Genomic DNA, 27,345 nt, shown 5'->3' on the forward strand with positions numbered 1-27,345 from the left:
TTCCTCCCACCTGCCCGGGGCGGGTCTCGAACCCGGAGACCTCGGATCCTCCGCGGGCGGCGCTGCCCTCCCGGCCCGCTTGGGGGCGCCGCGGAGTCCTCCTGGCCGCCAGGGGGCGGTGCTGCCCCGCCCGGCGCCCCTGGGGCCGCTCCGGCCGCCGGGCCCCGCGGGCAGTTGCCATAGCGCCGCTGCCGCCGAGCGCCGGCACCGGGACGGGACCGCCCGCTCCAGGCCCGCCGGCCTCGCCGCCACCGGGGACACAGCTCCTCAGGGGAAAGGTGAGGCGGCTGGCAAGTGTGGAGGGGTGTGTGTGGGGCTGTGAGGCCTGGCTGGGGGCTGGGAGGGTTTGGGAGGTGTTGGGGGTGTGTGGGAGGCTTCGGGGAGGCTGACGGGGTTCGGCGGGTGAAGCGCAGAGGGGAGCTGGCAGGTTTGGGGAGCGTGGGGCAATGGGGTCCAGAGGGGGCTGGCAGGTTTGGGGACGTGTGTGAGGCTTTGGGGTGAGTGTTTGAGGCTTTTGGAGAAGCTGCCAGGGTTTGGGGGTGTGGGACAGTGAGTGCCCTGCCGGGTTTGGGGGTGCTGCCAGGGTTTGGGGGTGTGGGGGCTGTCAGAATAGAGATGCGATGGGGCAGGTAAATATGGGCTCCGTGGGGCTGTAGAGCTGTCACCGAGGGTTATCCGGGGGCTGTGGGGTGAGGGAATGGCTCTGGATTGGGGTGTTGGCAAGGGTAGGGTGACAGAGGGCAGTGGGGGCTGCCGGGATCTGGGGGGCACAGGGCAGGGGGAATGGGGCTGTGGGGTTGGGGCAGCGCCTGGGTTTCATTTCGGGGAGATGGAGTCAAGGGGCTCCCTCACAGGGTTTCCTTCATGAGGGGGAGTGGGACTCTGGTGCAGCCTCTTTTTTCACGTTTAAAAGTGGTGATGAGCAACTCTTCCCTTTCTGATTTCTGCTCCCAAAGGGCCTCTGGGGTTCAGTAGGTTATTCTGCTCAAATTGCTATGAGAGCTGAGGCATTCTGGATAAGCACCAGCCTTCTGTAGAGCTCTCTGCTTAAATTATTGTCTATTTGCATTTTAGCGTGTCCAAAGTGTAATTTGGTGTTAAGGACCCAAATTATTTCCTTCTCTGTTCCATACTGCAAAGTGAAAGCTGAGCAAGTCCTACTTTCACTGCAGAAAGCAAAACTTGTTCAAAAAATAAAAGTCCTCGAGTGTCATTTGGAGCAGTTTGTTCCTGTAAGCAGGTCAAGGTGTTTCCTGTGAGGAAAGTATTGACTCATCCTCTGGTTTCTTAGCAGTATTTTGGTGTCTGCGGGTTAATAAATGTCAGCTCTGCAGTGAGAGCAGGGCCCTCTGAGCCTCCTCAGGTGAAAAGGCTGAGGATGGGCAGGCTCAGTGTTTGACCCTGTGATAAAGAACCAGTTGCACTCCAGAAAAAAACAAACCTCAGGTGGTTTCCAGCACTGCAAGGACAGCTGGGTGTGCTTAGTCAAGTGTAGCATTGAAGTAGATAGGAACGGTTTAATTTTACACTGCTTGGATTGAGCTGTGCCCAGGGTAATGTTTAATTGGCTGAGGCAGAAGGGCTTTATTTGTGTGTTTAATTTGAGCTCACTTCCTCCTCTCTGACACACACTGTGTCTTTAGATGTAACTTCAAGTGTTGGTTTGGGAGAGCTGTTCCACAGCAGTGCAGGGACCTGTGGCAGTTTTCTGTTCTTTCTAACCTCACTGTGGAGCTGGTGAAAAGCTTAGTGAAGAACAAGAAGCTTTTTTAGCTGTCCATATCATTAAGATGGGAGATGATGGCTGCATTTCCAGTTGGTATTTTATTGTGTTTACGCTGTGGTGGGTTGTGTTTTGACACTTTGAAGCTCAGATTTTAAAGTAGAATGATCATTAAGGCATACACATGGTTGCATAAACCAAAAGAGTTTTAATCCTTTGTTTTCCCACTGTTATCTCATTTTTCCAGAGCTGAGAAGTGGAGCAGAAAGCTCTGATGAGCTTTAAATGTTTCTTACAAATTCCAGATCCTTGGGTTTACCTGCCTCCATCCATCAAACACCTTTGTGCCCACAGTGATGGGAAGGGGGATCTTGTAGTCCTTCTCTGTGATCACAATTATTTTTGGTGGCACAGTTGGGTCTAATGAACTAAACCAATCACCTTTGGTTGCTGTGTTTCCCATTGGGGTCTGGGCATCCTGGAGCAGAGTTACCCAGCTGCAGCACTCTCTGACTGCACATCCACCCTGCTGTAGCAACTCAACTTTTAATTAAAGGCTGATTGCCTTGACAGTGGTGCTCATGGGTTAATGCTTAATTGCCCAAGGTTTTGCTGAGTTGGAATAGTTTTGAAGTCATCACATAAGTGTTGTGTTTAATTGTAGGGTAGAAAAAGTAGCATGGCTTTCAGCAAGGCTCAGTCTTTCTCATTGTCAGGTACCATGTGATTTGCCTCCTAAAATGAGAGCTGAGTGCACTGTTCTGCACTGAGAGTACAAAGGTATCCTATCTATGAGTTTTTGGGAGGTTAGTGGTCACTAGTTGAGTTTATGACTGAAATCTGTCTTCACATCTTCAGTTTTCTCTTTATTGTTGTTGACTTCAGTGTGGGTTTGTGTTGGTTTGTTTGTTTGTTAACTGCTGTCATTTTCACTTCTTGTGCAACTTTGCCCCATGGTTTGTTGTTAATAACAACTGAGATTGTAAACTCCTCAATTAGGCTGGAGCGTGATCTGCCAGCGCTGTTATTAAACGTGGAGCTTGGACTTTGAACCAGTTTTTGCCTGGAGGGGTGGAAGCAGATTTCCATGCTCTGCTCTGTGTGCCTGCCTCTCCTCTGGCTCTCCTGGGCCAGCTCTGAGGGGGCAGTGGGGCTGGGTAGGCTGTGTCTGACCCACCACTGCAGTTTGTGTCCTCACATCTGCCTCGGCAAAATGCTCTCCTCACCTTGGGTGTGTTGGCTTCACTGCAGAAAAAATGGTGTTTAATTAGGGTTAGGCTACTTTCCTGTCCCTTACAGTGGGTTTTCATAGGATATGGAATCAGAGTGGATTGGGTTGGAAGATCACCTAATTAAAGATCCTCTGGCTCCGTCTCTTCTCTAAACCTTCTGACCAGTCCTGATCTGAGGATAAGAAATCAAAATACATTGAACCAAGTTCTTGTGCTTAGAGACACGCTGTGGGCAGCAGGATAATGAGAGGTTCAGGAAAGTGTGTTCATGTGGCCCTGTTTTGGACACAGCTGTGTGTGACCTGGTGCTGAGCAGGGAGAGAGGACCTCTGTGTACCTGGGAGTTAAGAGAAATTGGTTCTTTTCTCTGGTCCCAGCTCTGCTACAGACATAACCCAGCTTTACCTGGATATCGTGGCAGTGTGGATACTGGATGGAGCTCTGGAACAGTGCAGCCAGAGCCCTGGTGAGGTCTCTGATGCTGCTGTTCACTGCCTGTGCCTTGTGCTCTGCCCTTCTGCATATTTACCTGCTGCAAGTGTTCCCCCAGCCCTCCCTGACTGTGAAACCCCAGCCCTGCTGCTGCTCCCCAAAGCAATTCCAGTCATTATCCCTGACAGTCTGTTCTCCTCCCCTTCCCAGGGACTGTCCTTACAAAAGGCAGGGTTTGGGAGTGTGAAGTTCCCTGGCCTTCAGGGAGCAGGGGATGCTTTGCAGGGATGAGTAAGTGGACTCTCTGTTTCACAGGTGGGGACAATCCCGTCACTGCTGGGCTGATGTCAGGACCAGGACTCACCTACATGCAAAGGTTTCCAACCCCCTGCTGGTAGGTGCCTCTAAAGTTGATTATTTAGTCTTCAAACAGCATTACAAGCTTGAAAAATTACCCTCTTCTTTAAGAAACCAAGAGTATGATGTCGGATCAAGAATTCAGATTTTGCATTAGGTTTTTCCTTCTTTCTCAGCACAGATGGCTTATTCTAACCTCTGAAAGGCCTTTTTGGCTGGTTAAATTTATGCTCCCATAAGGGACTTTCGTTAGAAAGAATTGTTGTTCTGAGATGCTGTTAATTCTTCTCAGTGTCTGTAAAATCTACAACTTCTTCACATTAATTGCTCTTGAGGTTTTCAGTTTACTCAAAAATATTAATCAGGCTTCTTTCTCTAAAGCCCTCTGGCTCCTCTGCCAAATAGTCTTGGAATAGGAATTTCCACATTTTATTTCGGTGGAGACTAAAATACTCATTAAACATCAGCTTTTTTTAATGCTGCCACCTTTTTATTTATATTCAGAAGGTTGTGGGATGTGCTTATAAGAATATACTTAAGGAGCATATGCTTTGAATCTTTTAGTTTAGGCTGATGTTAAGTGAGATTTGAAACTCATTCAATGTAATTTAAATTTAAAATACTCTCTTTTGGGAGTAGCTTGTTGCGTGGTAACCTCTGCTGCACGAAGGGTGATTCCTTTGGGCATTGTATATTCTATAGATACACATGGATGATTTCAAATTGCAGTGTCACTGAATCCACACCACTTGAGGTTTCATTGCTCTGGCTTTTCCCCAAATGAGCGAGGAACTGCACCCTACAGAATTCCAGGCTGAAACTGCCATGATGCTCCTTTTTGTTGATGTGAAAATACCTTGCTCAGAGCAGAGTGACTGCTGGCTCCAGAGGATGGCTGCCAGGAGTCCTTCAGCCAGAAACTCTCCTTGCTGGCATCACTTACATGAGCAATTCCTGTGTTTGAGGTCATCCTCCACAAAGCTGCATCATGCATTCGTGAGTTTGCTTCCATGGAAGTGTTGGTGCTTCCCAGGACTTTGCCTGGGCCATGAGGACTTGGAAAACTGCCCAGCAGTGCTGTCCCTGGGCGTGGAGGGTGATAAGCAGCAGCTTCATGCTCTGCTATAGCTTGGTGTTAAAGATAATCATGGCCAGGCTGGAAACACAACTGGTGCTGCAGCTCTGAGGCAGTGAGCAATTCCTTCTCTGTGGGATTGCCTTTGAATTTGTTTTATGCGTGTCTTAAAAAGGAGCTTTTATTCATCTGCTGGAATAGATTTCTTTACAGACACTTGAATTTGACAATCTAAAGGCAAACAGGCTTCTGGGTTCCTGAATGGTTTTTAAATGGTAAATTAATGGTTAAAAGAAGGGAAATCTCTGTTTAGATTAACAAAATAACTTTTTTTTATTACTGAATCCATGAACCTCTTCCTATATATGTGCCCAGCAGTCTGGGTTAGCAGCAGAGACGGATAGAATGTCGAGCTTGATAGATTGTTGGAGCTGTTTTTTGGTAGTTAAACAATAATGGAACTGTTGTGTGCTTGCAGGGAAACACTGAGCTCTGTGTGCAGACTTCAGCCTGGAGAAAGTTCCAATTGTTCCAGAGGAGGGCGAGTTCTAAAATGCAGCTTCTGTGGCTGGTGGCACAGCTGGCCAGACCCCTGCCTGTCCTCAGGCCGTTGCACAAGCATTGCAGGAGAGTTTGGAAACAGTTTATTTTTCAGATTCCAAGTAAAGTGTAGATTTCCAAGTCGTCTTTGAGTGTATAATCCAAAAAAGTAGAAATGGAAGCTGGTTTTTATGTAGGGGCTGTTTCATGCTCTTGGAGCTCAGGGCCCAGGTTCCTGCCAGTCAGGCAGAGGCTGATTTTGCATAATCCGTGCCTTCTGTCTCTCAGATGGAAAGGCTGATCAGTTGTTTCAGGGGATCATGGAGTTCCCTGTCAGCTCAGTCAAACCTCGTCTGTCACTGTGCCTCTTCTTGTGCACAGGGCTCTGAGGTAGGAGGAGCAAGATTTTATCTCCTGTGCAAAAGAGAAACAAGAGTTGAGGTGTGAATTTAATAAAATTCAGCCCAAATCATCAGCCTCCTTTTTGGCAAACTAATTCTTTCTATTCCTGCTGTTATTTATTACTGTTGCTTTATTGCTGTTACTTGCTCCCCTGACCCAAATACAAATCACAGATTTTTGCAATGGAAATACCGAAGTCAGGAATGTCATTCTGAATGAAGGGATTCCTGGAAAGAATTGAAATATGTTTTTCAGCTCGCTGCTGGGCTTCAGGAATGACTTGGAATGCCTACAAGGTGTGCAGGGAGAGTGCAGCTGGAATTCAAAGCACCTGTAAATGACTGCTTGTGGATGGCAAAAATAACACACTTAGGAGCAAAGCACTTGTAGTATTCTTTTTATCTGACTTGAGAGACACCTTAAATCAGCAAATAACCTCATCTGATCACCCTGATACCATCTCTGAACTCTGCCAAGGGTGAAAACACATTTCAGGGTTTAAACTGTGTGTGTTTTAGAGAGAACACACAACACATTTAATGCAGTTTTACCGTTTTGGTCCCTTGGAACCCTCTAACATTGCAGGATTTCAGTTTGTTCAGCTCTTGCTGTGGTAAAGACCGTTTATATCAGGTTTTCAAACAATGTGTTCAACTGCATATAATGAGGCCTTTTCATCCAACAGAATGTAGGCCAGAGCCCAGCCTGGGTCATGAAAGGCTTTACTTTGTCTGAGGGAAGTAAGATGATCGTTTTTGGAATGAGGCCTGTCTCCCTCAGTGCTGCTCTGCCCAAAGCCAAACTCTCTTGGTAAGACATTATTCTGGAGGCCTGAGCTTGCTTTTTTACTTCTGGATATGACTCTTAATAACAGGAGCTAAAGCTTTCATTGCTCTGGCAGGAATAACAGATGCAGGCTTGACATTAAATCTAATACATGGGGATATTTCCTAAAAATTTCTCTAATGAAAGAAAATATGAAGAAAAGGGTATAAGCTGTTACTGTCCACTGTGTGCTTAATTGATCAACCTTAATCCTTGATCATGGATTTAGGAAGGATTTCCTCATGGACTTGAGGAAGCAGTCTAAATGTATTGACCAGACCTTCTAAACTTCTAAGGAAAAGGCTTTCTTTACAACATGTACAAGAACAGATTTGAAATCTAAAATCCTTGATGTTTCCCTAGCCAGCAGCTTGACAGCATACTGCCTCCTTCACACCTTCTCTGAAGTCCCAAGACTGTTTGTCTTTTTTGTTTGTTTTGTAGTCTTTTGTTGTTTTAAAGGCCACATTTGTCAGTAACACTTCTATTTTTAAGTTGAAATGCCCCTTTAAGTAAAAGCAAGTTTCTTGAGCAGTATTTTCTTCTGCATGTTGACCATAATTTTCATTGTGAACTGGGAAAGAGTTTAAACAAACCAAAAAAAAAAAGCCACAAAAAAATGAACAGGACTTGCATTGTCTTTTATACTTGCGTCAAACAGTCAAACATGAATTTGGCCTCAAAATCATCTTGTTTTGTCCTGTTTGTGTTACGTGTTGTAAAATTGTTAAGATGCTCTGCAGAATTGCAAGGAGGCATTTGTTCCCTTAAGTGCCTCACTTCTATGAGCTCTGCAGTTCTCTGAAAGTATTTAATTCCATTATGAATACTGTACTGCTTTAAAGAAATGAAATATTGATTCCATTCCCTGATGGGGCATTATTATCTGTATTTTGCTTATGGAAAACTCAAGCACAGAGAGCTGAAGTGGCCCAGACTCAAAGAAGTGCTGGCAACTGGAACTAAAAATCCTCACCCTGAAGTTTGCCACATTATTTATCCCATTACTGATCTGAAAATAAAACTCAATGATATATTTTGAAATTTGGATTTTAAGTGTTTTTTTTTTTAATAGGAATATCTGGTATCTGATTTTGTTTGTGTAATCAAAAATGGATCAGTTTCAGCTGAACTATTGAACTGGGAAAAGTAGAGTTCAAAAGAGAAGAAAGGTCATGCTGATGTTATCAGGTCAGTGGTGGAAAAGATTGTGTCATAGGGAGCTTATTACTGGCAGCAGTCCTGTCTGGTTGTGCTGAAATGCCAGATAAGTTGTTATTTGTTTGGGATCTGAGGACAGAAGTGAAGATGTTTTGAGGTTTTATTTAAAAAATAAGTATTCTTTGTTGCTAGAGAGCTGTGTGAAAGTACAAGACAGCTTAGTATGTTCCCAAACTCCATGATAGTTGGTCTGTTTTATTCTTCATGCCCTGACACCAGGATTTAGTCTAATGTGAAAATCTTATCTGTCATTTTAGAAAGCAAAAAAACCCACCTCAGAATGGAAAGAAATGCTCCCGCCATTTACAGAGCAGCAAAATGAAAATGTGACTGTGTACTGCAAAGGTTGAGGGAGAAAAGCCAAGTGAAGGTGAACCAAAAAACCCAACCAAAGTGAAGTAGATTTATTGGTTTCTAAACCCCAGTGATTTCTGGAGCACTGACTCATGAGGTCTGAATGTCTGGGCTTGCCAGAAGGCTGCACTGAAATGTGACCCTGCTGCCTTGGGCCATATATGGGAAATCTCCCCTCTGTGACAAAGGTAGGGAATGCAGGAGATGCTTTCCTTCCCTCCTGTCCTCTCAGTCTTCTGTAAAAATACATTTTCTGGGTTGGATCCCCCTGGGATTCCACGTTCAGCACTTTGTGTTTGATCCTATGGATTTAGGTGAGCTGTGCCATCAAAGGATGCCCATCCTGCCCGTGTTGGTGCTGCCCACAGGTGATTGAAAGGCTTGACAAAGAACTTAAATGTTCTGCCATAACTGATATGTACAGATGTGGCAATAAAGGAAAAGGACTTTTTTTTGGATCATGGCTTTAGTTCCCAGAGACAAATGTTTACTTGAATGGATTGTGAACCCCTGTGTGGGCTCTTGCAGAATCTCCTCAGGATGTGCCTCCTCAACTCAGCAACCAAAACCATGGGACCAGATGGCTGTTGGGTTTGTTCATGTTTCTGTTTGAATAAAGCCCGGGTTTCAGGCTGCTTTGTTTTGGATTTCTCAGTCCTTAATGTTCTACAGAGACTGAGGCTGGAGGGAGAGAGGCACAGCAGTTGAACAAAGATGGAACCAACCCATGTAGGACCTTCCAGCCCTAGAAACAAACACTGCAGATGGCTGGAAATGGACTTTTCCACAACGTCTGTCCCATGAATGCTGCAGAGAGTTCGTGCTCGTCCTGCTGGCACACACTGGGTGCTAAGGCTTGAACTTCCCTCAGTTTTCAAGCTCTTTTCTAGGGCTGCATGTAAGCAATTCTGAATTTCAAATGCTTCCGTGCTAAATGGAGTTGGCACAAGAATAATATTTATGGAAATGTTTTAAGAGTACAACTTCAAAGTCCCTCTCCAAGTTCCACCTGTATTAACTTCCTTCAGATGAGAGTGGGATGTATTTTCCCTTGTCCACAGATAAGGTGACTAAACCCTAAATAAACTCACTTTTTTATGGCCATATCTTTTGTTATCTCAGGAACAAAACCAGTCCTCAGGTTTTTATTCAACATCCTGGACCTTTTTTATAACTGCTGACTAATGTTGAAGTATTTCTGCAGCCCAGGAGGGCAGATCTTCCCACAGCGTGTCGGATGTGACGTCTGTGCTGGTCTTTGTACATGTGTGCCGAAGGAGAAGATCTGCAGCTGCATTTTATCCTATTTCAGCACCTAGTTTGGATTTGAATTCCATTTAATTTGGACTAGGCATAGCTATGAAATGAGTCTGCAGTGTTTGTACTTGTTATGATGTGCCTCAGTTATATACATCCAGATCTGTTTCAGTCCAGCCAAATAAAAATTATCTTTTTTCAGGCTCCACTTAAATAGGTTAGAGGTTGCCTGCCAGTCTGCACAGAGCTGTGGTGCCTCCAGTCCTACTGCACGTACACCCTTCCACTTGTATAAATTCCATGGGGTTTAGGTTTGTTTTTCTGCCAGCAGCTCCTGGAGTAAGGTGGGAAGAAGAGTAGGTTTGGCATGTGGGGAGTTTTGAGACTATATTTTGATTTTGGAGGGGTGAAATTTAGAAGTTTACTAGTTAAAAATAAACCCATGGCTTGGCATGACAAGTGATTTCCAGGATTTCCAACTTGCATAATTTATCAGCAAACACTCTCAATTCTGGGTGCCTGAGACACAGTGACAGGTCAGAATCTGTGGAGCTTTAGGGCCAACTGCAATCCCAGTTTCGGGGAAACTTAATGAAATTCTGGCTAGTCTTGTCCAATCCCAAGTTTGACGAGCTGTATCTGGGATAATGCACCTCTCCCTTCTCCGTTCAACTGCCCCCATATGCTTGTGTTTCATTCCCGAGCTGGACTGTTGGTGAATATGTAATTTATCCTGTTGTCATAATGAAACAAGATGTGTAATTGTAACCATAGGCCTTTGGGGCCAGGGATTCCAATGGAAATAGCTGATCTCTTTTTGCCTGAAGAAGGGAACTCGAGATATGATAAAAATACAAAATTATATCCTTTCTCCTCCCCTTTTTTTCTCCAGCTCCCTGAATTTAGGAGAAGGGTATCATTAAACCAACTGACAGTGGTTACCTTCTTCCATGGTGAAATCACCTTCCAGCAGAAGGGATTCCAAGCTGTTCCCTGGTTAAACTGTGGATCCGCTTCTGTTTGTTTGCAATACCCAAACACTGAAGTCACTGAGTCCACAGCAGGATTTTGCAGCACAGCAGAAACTTATTTTCAGCAAGGTTCTATTCTGGGCGTTGTAAAACCTGCTGAGAGAGGGAGGTATCTGTAGTGTGGAGAGGAGGAGGACTCCCTGAAAAGCTCCTGCTGTGCCTTTGGAGCCACTTTCTGGCTTCTAGGTGGGCACAGATCCAGGAAACCTCCCCGAGCTGTTGCCACGTGGAGGTCATGGAAGAGTGGTTGAGGTGGGTTTTGAGATGAAATCTGGATAGGATGGACCCTTCCTGGAGCAGGGCTGGTTAGGGAAGCTGCACAGTTATTTAAATGTTCAGTTTTGTGTTGAGAATTTAATGCTGCTTATTGCACTTACAGTTTTAGCAGTGACCCATGCAGCTGAATCCAAGAAAAACTGTGAGGATAGGAATGAAGGGAGAGAAAAACCCAGCGTGGACCTTTTTTTTTCCATAATGAAAAGGACTGGCTGAGTTGGGAGGGGATAGTCTAGGATTCCTGGACTGCTCCTTGCTGACTTTTTGGTGGAGAGCTTCCACTTTCAGTGATACTTTTGGCTGTGAGACCAAGGATAGAGACACAGCCACCCATGCAGGATGCTGGGAATGGTGACAAAACAGTGCTCTGGAATCTTGCTTCTCCGGAGTCTCCTTTCTTCTCCTCCTCCTGACTTGGTTCATGCTATAATTACAACTGACTTAATTCAGCCTTGCTGATGAATATCAAACCAGTGTGAAAGAGCACAGCAGCTTTTTGAATTGTTTTTCAGCATAACAGGAGAGTGGAAGGGAGATAAACCCAAGGTCACAGTATGTCCCTTGGGAACAGGTATGGGACTAAGGAATTGAGACAGGCTGGGTAAGAAAAAGAATTTTCTAAAATCACATTATTTCATTAATAATTTTGTTTTGTTTTCTGTTAACTTGCTGGAAGAATGTCACTTACTTGCAAAGGAAAAAGGCAGTTGACTTTCCATCTTGGCAGATATCTTGAAACCTAATTACAGTTAATAGCAAAAAGGAACATTTTATCTAAATATTTTTCAATATATATAAAATGCAACTTTGAGTCAAAATAAACAGTTTATGTTAAAATAATACTCACCTCAGGTATCCAGTTCCTTACAAAACAGGATTTCCAAGCTTCTCATGATAAAATGGGGGAAATTTGGTGTTACTTGTCCTACAGAAAAGAGGGAAAGTGGGCAAGAGTTGGGTTTGCAATTCCAGGTGCAAAGCTGAGAGTCAAGTGAGAAGGTGTCAGTTTTGGAATTAGCTTTCTGGGCAATGCTCTATAAATCCCACAGCTTTCTAAAATCATTTTCTCCATTTCAAAGGGGAATTGCAGCTCTCTAGTTTCTAAGAGGTGATGGAAGCTGAGATCCTTTGTGCTGGTGGGATTTCAGGTGGAGATCTGTCTGTAAACCTCCTGAACAGCATCGAGTGTTGCTGGGAGTACTGATAAACACTGGTACAGCTGCAAAATGCTCTTGGAATACCTGCTGGATTTTTGTCATCTATGTAAGACCTCGTAATTTTCCCCTCAGCTAAGCCAGTTTTCCAAGGGCTTACCTGGCAAATGGTCTGCTCAACATAAACGAGGTTACAGCAGCATAAAAGGGGCTTTGTGTGCACGATGATTTCGTGGGAAGTGACTTTTGGTGCTTCTCTGGGCTCAGCAGCAGTTGAAGGCATTGGCGTTTCAGCAGGAGCTGTGTGTGGCTGTACCGAGCGCCTGTGGCCCCATTCCAGCTTTTTCCTGCTCTGCCTTGCACCCTGCCCCAGCGGGCTGCCCTGTTTACTCTCTGCTCTGTGCTAAATGGATGTCACTTCCTTCATTAAAATGCTGGTGCGTGGCCAGTTCCCCTTCCTTTGGGCTCGCACGCTCGGAGCAGCGGCGCTGCCGAATCCAGCTGTGTGCCACGCTCCGGGATCTGCTCCTGCCTGCATTGCTGGGATCTGCTGATGGGTTCCTGAGCCCACACACAGAGGCTTTTGGAGGCATCTCCGGGGTGGAGAAGCACAAGTGCAGCTGTGTTGAGGAGAGGCTGAAGATGGATTATCGCTGGTGGGTGCGAGCTGCGCTTCCAGCCAGGAGCTGCGTGAATCCCACGGGGAAGGTGTAGGCAGCGTGCAGAATGGGGTGCCAGTGCCAGCCTGCTCTGGCCAGCCTCTGGACATGAGGATGTGGGTGCTGTTCAAGGGCACCCCCTGATGTGCCTGGCAGTACAGGCACTCCTGGATGCACAGGATCACAGCCAAGGGGACACAGAAATCCTGGACACCCCGCTCGGTGCGGACTGACCTGAGCACTCTGCCTTTGTGGCTGATCAGGGTCTCACCTGAAGAGTTTTAAACTGACATCAAAGTTGCTGATCAGACTGGTGAGCAATTCAATGTTTGTCTTTGTAAGGATTATTGCTGTGGCATATTTAGATGATTAGAGATGGGAAATGTCTCCAGGCTTTTGGAAGGCACAGAACAAAATGGAAAAGTGTTTCCTCCTTTCATAACACAATTTCTTGTGTCTCCCCACCTGAACACTCCTGTTTCTAGCTGTGATCCAGTGCTGGTATTTATTTACTTATTTTTTCAAGGTGTGCATGCTATCCCCTTGGGCACAGATGAATTAGTACCTTTACTATAAACATATTTTTTCCTATCCCTACATAAAAATCTGACAGTCTCAGTCCAGTTATTTTATACAGTAATTTAGATGTACATTCCTTGTGACAGACTTGTGTCCCATCTCCTCCTTTTCTCCTGCTCTGTACTGATTGAGACACCACGTCTGCAAATGTCATGCTCAGACTGGCAGCCTGCTTCCTTCCCTTGTCCCTTCTGCAAGTGGCTCATTTGCTGACTTTTCCAGCTGTCCCAACATATGGCTGCTCCCATTTATCATAATTCAGATCAGTGCCTGGGACAAAGGCTGATAAAAATAATACTTTGTGCATAAGTGGCATTTGAGCAGATTATTCTATAGCTCTGTTATCAAGCAAATACTGTTTTTTTTTTACCTAACTATGGATTCAGTTTATAAGTGGTAGGTCATTAGTGAAACTAATTTTAGCAAGGCATTTCTTATCAGTACAGGTTTGTTGAAATAAAAAAAGTAGTAAATTATAACAATGAGCAATTGTGCAACACTATTAATAGGGCACCAGAGTGGTTAACTCTTTAAATCCCTCAACCATTTCAAACAGCATTCATCAAGGTGAGATCTGATTCAGTTTGCAGGGGCTACAGCATGGATTAATAACAAAACCAGGAATTTTAAAAGTGAGCTATCAATACATGAGTATTTTAAAGCCCCACTGCCTTCTTCTGGCCTCCTGAACAATTTCCTTGATCTTCCAGCTGTTAGAAGTGGCAGGAACGAATGATTTTGTGATCAGCATTATCCCAGGGTTGGTGTGTTGTGTGTTAGCAGTGTTGAGGAGGACACACAGTGTGTTGGTGTGGAGCTGCTCACTGCAGGTTCTGAAGGCCCTAAGAAGGTTCTGAAGTGGGAAGGAGGATGTTTCTCAATGGATCAGGGGCAGAGGGGAGCTGGGTGGCTCAGGGAGCTGCTGGAAAATCAGCTCATTGTGGTGAACAGAGGAGGTGTGAGGGCAGCTCTTGGGGCTGATGAGCAAACAGCCCTGCAGGGAAGCCGGCCCTGGCAAAGCTGCTCTCCTGCATCTCCCTCCCTTTTTGGCACCCAGCTCCATCTGCAGCAGCCTCCAGGGTCATCAGCCCTGCTGTTCCAGTGGTTAAAGGCCTCTCAGGAGCAGAAGTACTTGCTGCTGTGGTTTCTCCTCATGTGGGAGTAACATCAGCTGCTTCTGGGAGCTCAGTTCTTTAATCCCTTGATTCAAGTGTCTCCTTGGTGCTGCTGCATTCCAGCTGCTGAATTCCTGAGCAGTCACGAAAAGGAGCCAGACCCAGTCCTCGAGAGCTTTATTATACAGAGCTGGAAGCTCATTGATTCTGACGTGTTCCTTTGCTTGCTCTAGTCCCTTGTTGTTTGTACCCTTAGGAAAATAAAGGCAGGTTTTATATTCAAACATAAACCACAGTTTCCTTCTGCAGCCACAGCCTACCCTTTGATGAAATCCACACAGCATGTGTAATAAATCCTGTGTGGAGGTTGTGATCCCTGATACTCCAGCTAGCAAGGTTATAGCAGTGATATTGCACGTAGAGTGAGAACCTGAGTTCAAACACTTTTTTAAATGAAGATGGAAAGTATAATAATCCAGGCCTGCAGTATGAATCCTGTCTCCAAACTATGTATGGGAGGAAAACTTTGACATCACTGGTACTTCCTTCAGAATTACATTAATGCAGAACTCATGGTGTTGTGTAGAATGTGTTAATGAACTGGTGATGAAATGAATTTCACTCTCCTATTTAAATCCAGTGAAGAGAGTCACGGCATGCTTAACTTCCTACTAGAAAAAGAATCAAATCAATAAAAGCAGTCCAGCAGAGCTGGTGCCACTTTGTCCATGGCAAGCACCTCCCTGCCATTTACTGGATTTCTTCTGGCTTTCCTTAAAGCAACTGAAGAAAGATGAAACCCCCTCTTCCCAAGGTGCTGATTGCTGTGTGGGTGGATGTGTTGTTTGCAGGTCCGGGACAGACTGTTTGATCTTGTGTCTCCACCCTTGATGAAACTCCCTTTTCCTTTGCCCCGGCAGATGCTCCAAGCACAACGTGCACTTAGGATTTAGGGCAGGTGGTTTTTGGCTTCCAGCAGTCGCTGTTGGGTGCCTGCCATGGAGCTTCCAGTTTGCCAAACCCAGCTCAGCTGCGTGGCTCAAGCACTGTGGCTCCATGAGGCAGTTCAGGCCCCTTGTCCAAGGATAATGCTGCCATCAGTAGTGCCTCTAATGTCAGCTATGCCAGTAAGTCCACATCTTTTATTCAAGATGTTCCTCAAGAATTCCTGAAATCCATGCTGTCATTAAGTTTTCCAGGCTGGCACACTGTTATTAGCCAAATTACTGTAAGTATTTTCCCAGCCCTGGAGCACAGCACAGAGGCAGCTCTTTCCACTGGGTGGTTTTTTTGTCTGGGCATTAATTTCTCACTTTGGTGTAGCTGTGGAGCTCCTTGGGTGCAGAACAGCAGCTCCTTTGCAGGGGATTGACTGGATTTGTGCAGTCAGTTTGTACTCTGGTTCTGCCACTCAGACTGTAACCTCCATCCCTCCCTTGGGGAAATGAGCAGTTCCTGCACTGTGCTGACCACGTACCTCTGGATGGGCGACAGAATAAATAAGGGAATAATTTTGCTGTAGCAAACATTGTAGAGTTATCAAGGAAATTGTCACCCTGCAATTCCACTGTGGCGTTCTGCTTGTACCTTTGAGTCCTCTATCAGTGGCAGTGCTCATTTCCTTGGATCTAAAGCTGATGCTGTCCAGAACAATGGCAAATCCCTCTTGAAGCAGCTGCTGAACCTTACCTGTGTTTCTTGCTGCCATCTTACTGCAGCTGTAGGCAGCTACAGAGGTGTTTTACATGTGTGCTTCTTTCTATTCAGCAACAGAGATGCCTTTGGAAAAAATGTTACAGATCACAGGACAATCCTGGTTGTTAAGTTGTTTGTTTATAGGCATTTCCCTTCAATGCTTTTGTAGTTGAGCAGGATTAAGGTTCTTCTAAAGCAACATCTGAGCTTTTTGTTGGCCTTTTAATTCCTGGCAGTCACAGAGCTACAACCCCAGCTGAATGCTGAGCTCTGTCTTACTTTATCCCGGTTTGTGCACTGCCTTGTGTTTTCCTTCCCAGTGTTTGACATGTTGCAATGTTCCAGAGTGAATTAGTAGGCTGTCTTTTTTTAGGAAAACAAAGCTTTTGGGGGCAGGCAGTAGCATTTGTGTATTCTGTTATCGTGGGTGGCCTTCAGCTTGCAGGGGTCCTTGAAACAGGAAGGGAGCTGAACTCTGAGCACAGTTTTCCACTGCTGTGGAGGCTGTGAATGCTTGTTGGACTGTGCAGCTTTCATGTTGTTTAGATTTGTGAATCCTTGGAACAAATTAAAGCTCCAAAGAGCGTGATTTCAAGTAGAAATTCTGTATTTTTGCAAAAGAAAGGCTCTGTTAACTTTTAAGTGGGACAGAGAGCTCGGAAATTAACGTGCAGAGAGAAAAAGGGTAATTGTTTCTTCTGTGTGTGCCATCTAAAGTGTGTGTTTGATTGCAGGGCAAAGCTAATACAGCTGGGTGATAGGTTATTTCTGTTGGTGCAGTGCTTTCCTCCATGTATTTATTGGGATCTCACTGCCAGCCTAAGTGCAATCCACACTATTTATTGAGATCTTGGCAGCCCAAGTGCCATTTCCACTGCAGCAGAGAGCACATCAGCTACACCACAGATCCATGGGGTGAACGTGTAGATTTGCCCTTACCCACTGCAATGTGCTGAGCCTGCAGGGAGGGCTCCTGGCTGAGCTCACACTGGGGGCTTTGAAAGGCATCTGTCCAGGACAGCAGGGACTGCAACCAGCCAAATTCAGCCAGGTTTTGAAAGGAACAGCACCAGGGTGCAAAAGCTTCCCAATTCAAGCACATCAGCCCAAAAGATCTAGCACAGCTTAAAAAAGAATATATTATACCCAATAACCTTTAGGATTCATACCAGCCCTGTTCCCTTGGCAATCTGGAGTTTCAGTTGCAATACTTACTGAGTAAAAAGCCATGAATTGGCTGTGCAGCTGAGAGATGCTTTATTTCCAGAAGTTTATAAAATCAAGCAGTTGCTGAGCACTATCAGTGAGGGAGCTGATTTTTAAGACATAAAACAAGCAGCTCAGGAACTCCCATGTGAGAGCAGAAATGCAGAGGAGGCAATTTGTATTCAGCTTACCCATAAGTGATGACACATGGTGTGTGCTCCAGAAACTGAATGCCCAGATGAATTCAGATTTCTTTGTAAACTCCCAAAAGCAAGTTTATAGCAGTGTATTTCTGGAATATTGCAGCAGAGGTGTTCTGAGAAGACTTTGGAACTGAGCATTTTGCACTGGACTGTGTTAGGATTTGTAGTAAGTGTGTGTGTGTGTAGATGTGTGTATATGTATAAAATCTGACTTGAAAAAATAAACAAGTGATTTTGTGTCTCAGCTGCAGTTGTTTTCTCAAGCAAGTGACCAAAGCCAGTATTTGATTTTCTTCCCTTACTGACATTGACCTGCTGTGTGACGATTCAGCCTTGTAATGCTGTAAATTCAGCTGAGAACTGCAGTGTGTGATACCAGTGGCTTGACTGTCCTTGCTTTTATTCGATCTTTTTGGATTTGGAGCTGTAATCTGGAGAGGGACTTAGGATAAAGCTGAGGAATAGCCATATATGATCCTGATTTTATTTAATTGTTCTGTGCTATATAATTTGAGCTTTTGTGTTCTTTTCCTGATGCATTATTACATCTTGATAAGTATTACAGCTGGTGTGAAATACAAACAGCCTGTTACAGCAAACTCAGAATCTGATATAGCCAAGTGGAGCATAAATGTTATCTTATCTTCACTGTAGTCTCTTAACTCTGTCGAGTTTTAGTAATACACTTCTCTTGATCTTTATTTGTCCCTTTTCACCAAAGCTCCATCATGCTGGACTGGCCATGTGGGGTTTGTGTGCACTTGTCAGGGAAAGGATCAAAACTGACAAATGTGCTGTTAAAAATGAGCCATGTGTGGGCAGTTGACCTGTATTTCCTGCCTTATGGTCACCTCAGCTGCCAGCCTGTGTCCCTGCCACCTGTGACACGTGTTTTCCCTGGCAGGTACTATGTGGGCAAGCTGCTGTAACTGGTTCTGTGTGGATGGCTCCCCTGAGGAAATGCAGCCACCGCCGGCAGCCCGAGCCCAGGCCTATTCCAACCCCGGCTACAGCTCCTTCCCCTCTCCCACCTCCTCAGAACACAACTGCAAAGCCTGTGGGATGCACTTTGACAGCTCCTCCAGCAAGGTGAGTCCAGGGCCTGCCCTGCCAGGGGCAGCTGCCTTCATTTAATTCCAGATGCACATTTTATACACATCTCCTTGGATCTGAGCACATCCCAGCTCACCTTTTGTGTCTTCAGTCACTCAGGTATCAGTAATGGGACTGGAAATCCTTCAGCAGACTTCCTCAATGAGAAAACCAAGCTGCTGATAATCGCTTAAAGGAGCATTAACCTGAACATGAGTTATTAAAATTCTTATTTTAAAACACCGATGTCGTTTAAAAAGAAATATTGTGGCAAGAAGTTTAATAATGTTTGTGCTTTCAGTAAAGGAAGATATGCCTGCCTGTTTTCCAAACTATTGTTTCTGAATCTAAAAGCCAGTGAAGTTTTTGAGGGTGTGTGTAGAGCTGCTGAGCAACAATAGCCCCAGACCAAACCCAAATCTATTTTATCTTACTTGTAAACTTGATTTGTGGGTATATAAATGCCAAGATAATTGGTACAAGAAGACTTAATTCGACAGCCAACTGTGCCTGGGGCAGTATTTGGACATGGTGGGTCCTTTAATGCTGCTTGAAAATGTTCCAGTGAGGAAAATTGTTCTGCGTACACACTCTGTGGCTTAAGAAGTGTCTGATCTGTAGTTACTGAAGTTAAGTATGTGAGAATTTAAAAATAATGGTGAATTCTGGCCACAGCTCTTTTAGATTATATGGGAAAGTTCATAAATTGGTTTTCCTTGCACTTTTTTATTTATGCATGAAGACACACATCTGAGGAATGGTGAGTCTTGGCAGAGCTGCTGCTTTCTACTCCCAGGACAACAGGGATGTTGATGAATTCTTGCACTGAGAAGTGTAGTTGCTTCAGGAATCAAACTCTGGTGGCACATTTTGGGGTGTGTGAGAACTCTGAGACTTCTCCTGGTGCTGGGTCAGCTGCAGTGGGGCGGTCCCTGCTCGTGACTCTGTAATGTTGTCCTTGACATTGTCCTCGTTAAGCCACGTGTCCTCCCAAATGCTTGTGGAGAGTTACCCTGGGCCCAGTGCTTGCTGTTGGGCGTGGCTGCAAATAGTGGATGGAGATAATTCTGAAATGAAACCACTTCAGGCAGTTGTGAGCTCAAGAGCCCTGATTTCCCCAGTATCTCCTAAAAACCTGTTGTGTGTGAGCTGTCCTTAGAGCAGTGTCTTGTACAGAGCCATCAGTGGCTCCAGGTGAGCTCTCACTGGGGAGGAGGAAAGCTCTGGTGCACAGATTGTAGAGGATCTGCTAGAGCTGTTGGAAACATTCCTGCCCTCAGCAGCTTCCCCCTTGTCCTGTGGGATCTGGTGTCTGTGCTCGTGTCCAGCTGCTCCAGCTCCAGCCTGTCAGGGAAATTGAGTCTGAGGTTGTTATTCTGTATTCCAAAGGGGGCTCCCAAACCTCCTCCCACCTTGCTGCTGCCCCAGCTCCTGAGCAGTGATCTCTGGGAGTGAGTGGAGCCTGGTGCTGCAGTGGGAATGCTGGAACATTCCTGGGGCAGCAGGAGGGGCTGCCAGAGCTCACCCCTCAGGCCTCTGAGGGAGCTGGAAACATCACTGGGGTGTTTGTGAGCCGTGGTGATTCCTCAGGGCTCTTGCTATGGAGGGAGAAGTGTATGAAATCTCACTGTGCTGCAAGGACAGCATGGAAAACTGCATTCTCTCCTGGGAGAGGCAGCACCTTTGAACTCCAATGTCCAGTTAATGTTTATTCTGAAATAAAGTGGATAAAAATTAATTCCTTCTGTGCTGGTGACCATAATGATAGCCTAGATTGCTTTAAAAAAGCCCAGACCCAACAAGCCAGCAAAAATCCCCACGTACAGCATTTCAGGGCTGCCTGACCATGCTGACTGTGCTGTCTGTCAGCAGCAGTCAGAGATGGCCTGACCTTTTAGCAAAGCTTTAATGTACAACATTTCAAGCTAATCCTTCTGAAGAACACAGTGCCTCGAATCACTCCCCTTCCAGTCAGAGTTCAGTGAAGCTGTAAGACGTGCTTGATGCTGAGATGCAACCAAAATGCCCATGTTTAAACACTTGGTGCTCAGACACAGGCTGGGGAGATGGTTTTTTCTCTGAAGATAAATCCTAGTGCTGAGCTGCTAAGTCAGAGACGTGCCTGGGTTTATTTTCACTTCCCAAATGTATCCTTTGATAACTGAGGCAGCATTACAGTCAATTGCAAGAACGTGTTTGATAGAACAGCCCTTGTGCTGTGTTTGCTTTGTGACACCTAAAGACGGGTGTGCCCAAATAGGGGTTTTCTGGCTGCTGGAAGGTCCTTGGCCATACAGGGGTTCCTTTTGGAGTCAGTGTGGCAACCTGCAGGGCATGGGGAGGCTTGCCCTGCCAGAGAAAAGTGGGGCTGCTTCAGGGTGTTGGGTTGTTCTGTGCAGTTTTTGTGTTGTTGGGGTGTTTTAATCTCAATTCTTCTGATTGCTCCCATGGGGGATTCAGAGGGCAAGTGTTACCATCAGGGTTATTTTCCACTTCTCTGCCTTTGTGGATTTGTTTTGTTCCCCTGCTCTAGGCACACACAGTTCCTGTCTCTGCCCTGCAAATTTCCCGAGGAACAGGATTGCTCCTGTGATCACGGGGTCACTAAAAGTCAATTACATACTAATTTTTTTTTATGGTGATGAAGTTAAGGGAAACTCCTCCAAACTGGATGTTCTGTGGAAATTGCCCTTCCTGCCTTGCTTTGTGATTGATGAAAGTCACTTTGCGTTGGCAGGCCCCCAGAGAGCAGTTTGAGATGAGGTTTCAAGACTTTCTTCTCTTTGTGGTAGAAATTCTTATGTCTTAAAATGCTTGAGCAGAAAATTGGGATTCTTTCCAGTACATGTCACTGTGAGTGTAGTGAGAGCTCTAAATGAGAGGCCTGGAGGTGTTACCTGGGGAGCAGAGAGGGTTCAGGCTGAAAAGGGCATCAGAAAGAGCTTTTGTAAGCAACTCATGTATTCTCACCCTGTAAAACATGAGCAACATCTGCTTTCTCTCAGCTGGGAACTTCGAGATGTTCTTCAATCACTAGATCAGTTCATAAACTAGTTTCTTGTCTTTGAGTTTTTATTACTTCTTCAACTCCACCTGTGTATTTTTCCTTGCACTGCTCTGAAGGATCAGGATGTCAGGATATCACAGAGGTGCTTGGCTTCTCTGAGACTGAATTAACATTTTTAACCAGTACTGAAACCACTTCTTTCTTCCCTCGGGACTTTTTAACAGGCACGTAACATGGCTGTTCTGCTGCTATTCCTATTGGAAAATGTAGAATTTGCCTTTCCTAAGGGTTGAGCAGTCAGTTTCTGCAGAAGTCAGCATGGACTGTGAGTGCTTGGAACTTGTGAAAATGAAGCCATGAGTGACAAGATTGGAACAGTATCAAATGCAAACATTTAACAATAGCATTTATTCTGTAAAGTTTTTAACTGTCTAGGGCATAATATTTCCAAAACTTCCAACACTTTGTGTCCAGCACTAACTGGTATAAAGTATGGGTATTGCTTTCAAAATAAGCTATTTTTGTATCAATAAATATCAGATTCTTTGATGTCTGTGAGACCTTGCTGTTCCCTGTCCCTCTTATGGTGAAACAAATATTAATTCCATGATTGCAGCACATTGAAGGGGAAAAAAAGAGAGTGGAAGGTCATTCATAGCAGGTATTTATGAAAGAGAATGTTTTTAAGGTGTTCCCTTCAATGCTGGAGCTTCTTAATGCACAGAACAACGTGCACAACTAGCTGGAATCCACGTTGAAGTCTGCTGCCTCAATCTCCTGATTTCCTCTGGCTCAGACTGCATGAGCAGGTGCAGAAAATTCCTGTCGTATGAGGGAATCTTGTCAGGATATCACATTTCATTCTGGGTAAATGGAGTGCAAGTGGGGCTTCTCTAAGAACTGAGAAACCTGCTGATTGCTCAGGGATCAATCCCTTTCCTCCTGTAGGAACATGGGTAATAAGCACTTGGCATTTTTTCACGGATTGGAAGGTTTTGATTGTGCTTTTAGAGCAGCTGCTGCTTCCTCGGGCTGCAGCCGGGAGGGAGGCGCTGCCTGCGGGCACAGGGCACGGGCTGGCTCTGATTCCTTCCCTCCCCTCTCTTTCCCAGCACATCTGCCTGGACTGTAAGAAGAATTTTTGCACAGCCTGCTCCAACCAGCCCGAGGGTGGGCCCCTGCTCTGCCACCTGTGCCAGCGCTTCCGAGCCACGGCCTTCCAGCGGGAGGAGCTGATCAAGATGAAGGTGAAGGACCTGCGAGATTACCTGGCGCTCCACGAGATCTCCACAGAGTTCTGCCGTGAAAAGGAGGACCTGGTTTTCCTGATCCTTGGCCAGCAGCCTGCAATTACCCAGGAAGATCAGATAAGAACAAACACATTTAATACCAGTGGCCCTGGACAGCAAGACTTTGTGAGTCACCCCCCAAACAACCTGGCCTCTCCTACCTCACATGATGAGTCCTCAGTGTCTGCAGATCCCATCTCAAGTTCAGAAGCTCAGGAACACCAACAGGTACAGTCTCTGGCCAGAACCATCTTCTGCAAACTCATTCATCTCTGGTTTCGGATTAACTACTGGGATGTTGCTTGTAGTTTCGCTGTGTAAAGCTGTGAGTGCTGTCACTGACTTTGATGTGCCATTCGTGATGGAATTGACTTTGGTGGGCAGTGCTGAATATATTGAGTGTTCACTCTCAGAACATCATCAGTGCTCTGGGATGTGTTTGCTCTGGTCCACACTTACATTGCCACAAGATGCTCCTGTGAATGCTTCCTTTGGTACTTGCTGATGGCTTCTGGCACGTGTTTGTAGGGGTAATTAGTTGATGCCGTTCTTTCACTCATGTGCCAGATAATAAGCACAGTCTAAAGCAGTTTTGGAGCTGGAACTGCTCAGAGGTGATGGGGCTGGGTGAGGTTTTTGGTGTCTCCTGCACTCAGATCAATAGAAAACAAACCCTGAGTCTGTTGCCAAGTCTTGGTTTCTGATGAACCTGCAGTTCTGATGAACCTTGGCAGGGGCATTTGGGCTTAATTTTTTTTTATTGACCTTGCTTTGTTTGTCTTTCTGCTCTCTGCTAGGGGAAGTTTACTCAGTGTTTGACATCTGCTCCCTGTCCTATTACAAAGTTAATGGGTGCATTCAGTTCCCTGTGGGCCAGAGCTGTGAAAATGTGTGTACCTTCTGCTTCCTCAGCAGATATATCTAGTTCAAAAGAAGAGTTCTCCTGGGAGAATGCTTTTTACAAATCATTAGAAAGCATTTTCATTCCCTGGTTTTCCAGTTTTTACCAGTTCTGCTGTCTTCCCTGGCTGCTCCATGATACATTTCAGCTTCTTGTCTGGACTTGCAGGACATCCTGCTGCAGTTCAGGCTCTTTGATCCTGATTGTTACTCTTGGGGCTCTGTAAATATTACCAAGTCCTCACTTGGATAAGTGGGGTGGTAACATTACAGTCTCTTTGTCAGTGGGAAACCAGAGGGAGCAGTGGCTGCTGGGGGTGAGTCAGCTGAAATTACACTGCTCGTTTGATCAAGTGTTCAGAGCAGCTGCCCAGCTTTTCTTCTCCAGCCCTGTCGCTGCTGCTCCCTCACTCGGTGTCTGCTGTTTGCCCACTGCAGACCCCACCTGAGGAGGTGTTTGCCTGGGCACTGTGAGGAGCTGAGCTCTGTTAGAGGAGGGTTCTGCAGAGCCTTGAGAGCTCTGACATCACACCCCAGCGCAGTGTGACCCTCAGGGAGGGACTGCAGAGATACACATGCAAATCTGGTGGATAAATTTGGTCTCCTCCTCATCCAGCCTGGAGTTCTGTACTGGGCCTTTCAAGGTTCAGCTTCAGCAAGTGTTACTTTGTGTTATGTGAGTGCTGCACAGGGAAAACCCTCTGTGAGTGTGCCTGGCTTGTGCCTTGTCCTGCCCGTGTCCTTCCAGAGGTCACAGACTGCAGTGACACTGCCCTGGAGTTGATTTCCCTCCAGAAACCCACAGCTGATGAAAGTTTTATTTCCTCTTCCAGGCCAATGGTCATGTGCCTCCCAGCCCAGCCTATGGAACAGCAGCTGAGAATGCAGCAGAAGAAGAAGCAGCAGCAGAGGACGAGATAGAGGTTTGTGTGTCCTGGAATTGGATGACAGAGAATACCAGGTTTTCTGGGCTGGATTTGCTACCAGAGGTGAACAATAACTGAGACTGACCAAACCAAACCAACCCCTTCTGTGGCATCATCTTGTCCTCCACATGCAGAAAGAACTGGTGTCACTTGGACACCACAGCAGGAATTACTTAGTTCTGTCTCCAGAGCTGTGTTTCCGATAGATGAATTCAGAGTAGCCACTTCTCTGTACATCCAGACCTGAATTCACACATGCTGAAAGTTGATTGAAATCTCAGTTCAAGGTGCTGAGGGCAAGAATAATTCCCTCTTTGCTCCCTCCCAGTCTAGTGACTCCGAGGATAACCTGGTGCTGGGCAGGAAGGCCTCCCTGTCCGACCTGACGAGCATCGGGGACATCAACGCGCTCTCCGTGCGGCAGCTGAAGGAAATCCTCGCCCGCAACTTCGTCAACTACAAAGGCTGCTGTGAGAAGTGGGAGCTGCTGGAGAGGGTCACTCGCCTCTACAGAGAGAAGGACCTTCAGCATCTCGGTAGGAAACTTAGCAAACACGTGCCTGTTTTCCAGGTTTGGCCTTTTTATGGACAGCTGTACGAGGAAACAGAACTTACCGTACATTTCTGGTGCAGCAAAGTGAGGAGGGAGTGTTTTGTGTGGAGTGAAAGGAGCTGAGCTCTGCTCACCATTCCTTGTTGTTGTTTGAGGGGAGAGTTCTGGGAGCCCTGCAGCAGCAGCACAGGGCTGTGCATCCTTCACACCTTGGTCACTGCCTCACCCTCACAACAGCTAGTGGGTGGCTGGGCACGACTGGATGTGCTGAGCTCTGTGGTACTGGGCAAAGCCAGCAGAGAAATGCCCTGCCCAGGCAGGAAACTGCACCAAAGAGCAGCTGGGAGATTCAGGGCATGTGCTCAGAGCAGTGGCTCTCAGGGCTGCCCAGCTGGGAGTAACTGGGATTTCACTCTCTTTACCACTAGAGTGTTCTGCTGCACGTGTTGGGCCTCCACAGGTGGCTGTGAGGGGACACGTGTGCATAGAGAATATATCTGCCTTGATTTTCCGGGTGCCAGTTTGCACCTCCTGGGAATTTCTTGAAAAAGACACACATTTGTAAATTACTTACAAGAGAAACTTATATTAACACTTTGATTTCATACATTTGTTTCTCAGTGCAGTCTTTAGTAGTGTTGTTTTCTTACACATGTCTTCTCTAGGCTTTGTCTTCTATGGATGATCCAAGATTTAAGACAGCAGCTTTGGGGTTATGTTCTTTCATTATCTTGTGCTTTTGAGGCAGTTTATCCTTTTCTTTCACTTGTGTCTGTGTTCAATCACTTGTTGATTGTGTAACAGTAGAGGAACTGGCACAAGAGGCTGCTGCAGGTGCAGCACTGGGAAGCCAAACTGCACACATTCCAAAGCTGTCTTAGAAATTGAGACATCCCTTTGGATCCCTTATCTCTGGGAAGCTGAGCTGTTCTGTAAAGCTCAGTGTAGGAGAGAGTTCTTGTCAGTTGTTGAACCTGTCCTGATCAGAGCCCAGCCTGAGCCTCCCATGCTGATCAGCAAAAAGCAGTTTTGGTTTAGCAACTCCCTCAAGGTTCTTAGCCCCTGCCTGGTAACACTTCTCTCCCAGCTTTTCAGATTCTCACCAAATCTCTCTCTTCTTCTCTTGCAGTTTTGGACACTGACGATCAAACTGGTGAGTGAGATCCTTAATCATCAATCCCTTACCCTTTATTGGGTAAAACCCTCCAAGATCCTGCCAAGGCCACCCCTAAAACATGTCCCCAAATGCCACATCTATATGGCTTTTAACCCCCATCCCGGGTTGTTTATGCCACCACTGCCCTGAGCAGCCTGTTCCAGAGCTTGGCAACCCTTTTGAAAATGGGATTATCAGGAAAATTCTCTATCTAACCCTCCCTGGCACAACTTGAGGTCATTTCCTCTGTGCTGTTACTTGGGAAGAGAGACCCACGTTGCTTCATTTGCCTCATCACTGACGATCTCAGTGGTATTTGTTTCCACCTCACAGAAATTACTGTGCAAAAGCTAAAACTGTTCCTTGCCAGCTGACGGAGCAGCCACAAGGGGAATTCCCTTGTCCTTTAGGGAATCCCTTCGGCAGAGCCAGCTGGGATCTCACCAGCCATCCACACCCCCCTTGGTCTGACCCATCCTTGCTCTGGTGTCCCCTCAGGTGGTGCTGGGCCCCCCAGCACCGAGGACAACCTGTGCAGGATCTGCATGGACGCTGCCATCGACTGTGTGCTGCTGGAATGTGGGCACATGGTGACGTGCACCAAGTGCGGGAAGCGCATGAGCGAGTGCCCCATCTGCCGCCAGTACGTCATCAGGGCCGTGCACGTCTTCAGGACATAAAGGTGGCTCTGGGGTCAGGGCTGCTGTGCCTTAAAGCCTCAGTGCTCTTAGGGAAAGGGCCAACATCCCTGCCACTAGTTAACCTTGGAGATTAGCGTGGACCCCCTGCAAGGGAGGGAAGGAGGAAGCCTGGGGAAAGCTGCTCTGCTCAAGCCATGCGTGACTCTGCTCATCCCACCATCGTGCTTTACACCACAGTGCCTGGACTCCTTGGAGCTCATTGCCAGCAATCATTAACCACCTCCATCCTAGGATAATTTGAGGACAGATGGACGCCCAGCTTTCCACCAGGAAGATCAGCTCCAGAGGCTTTGTATTTTCCTCTGAATAATAAAGTGAACTGGGGTCTCAAAAAGTGTCCTTTGTTTTGCTGCTCAGGCTATGCCCAGCAACAACTTGGTTTTCG

At 46.1% G+C, this 27,345-nt stretch overlaps 1 protein-coding gene across 5 annotated transcripts; it reads left to right on the forward strand.

Moving 5' to 3' along the window:
- The first annotated feature begins 142 nt into the window (after positions 1 to 142).
- RFFL (ring finger and FYVE like domain containing E3 ubiquitin protein ligase) lies at positions 143 to 27,294 on the forward strand. Of its 5 annotated transcripts, none has more exons than XM_066333260.1 (8): positions 143 to 278; positions 3,703 to 3,781; positions 18,241 to 18,425; positions 22,548 to 22,952; positions 24,458 to 24,547; positions 24,879 to 25,086; positions 26,191 to 26,256; positions 26,758 to 27,294. In XM_066333260.1, exons 3-8 carry the CDS (start codon positions 18,246 to 18,248, stop codon positions 26,937 to 26,939), a joined length of 1,131 nt encoding a protein of 376 aa, XP_066189357.1. In that variant the 5' UTR covers positions 143 to 278; positions 3,703 to 3,781; positions 18,241 to 18,245; the 3' UTR covers positions 26,940 to 27,294. The 5 variants fall into 5 exon arrangements, with proteins under 5 accessions (XP_066189357.1, XP_066189359.1, XP_066189360.1 ...); XM_066333262.1 differs by having other exon boundaries at positions 26,233 to 26,256; XM_066333263.1 differs by lacking the exon at positions 3,703 to 3,781 and having other exon boundaries at positions 159 to 278.
- The last annotated feature ends 51 nt before the right edge of the window (positions 27,295 to 27,345 follow it).

This window comes from Sylvia atricapilla, chromosome 20 (genome assembly GCF_009819655.1).
Source record: "Sylvia atricapilla isolate bSylAtr1 chromosome 20, bSylAtr1.pri, whole genome shotgun sequence".
Taxonomy (NCBI): domain Eukaryota; kingdom Metazoa; phylum Chordata; class Aves; order Passeriformes; family Sylviidae; genus Sylvia; species Sylvia atricapilla.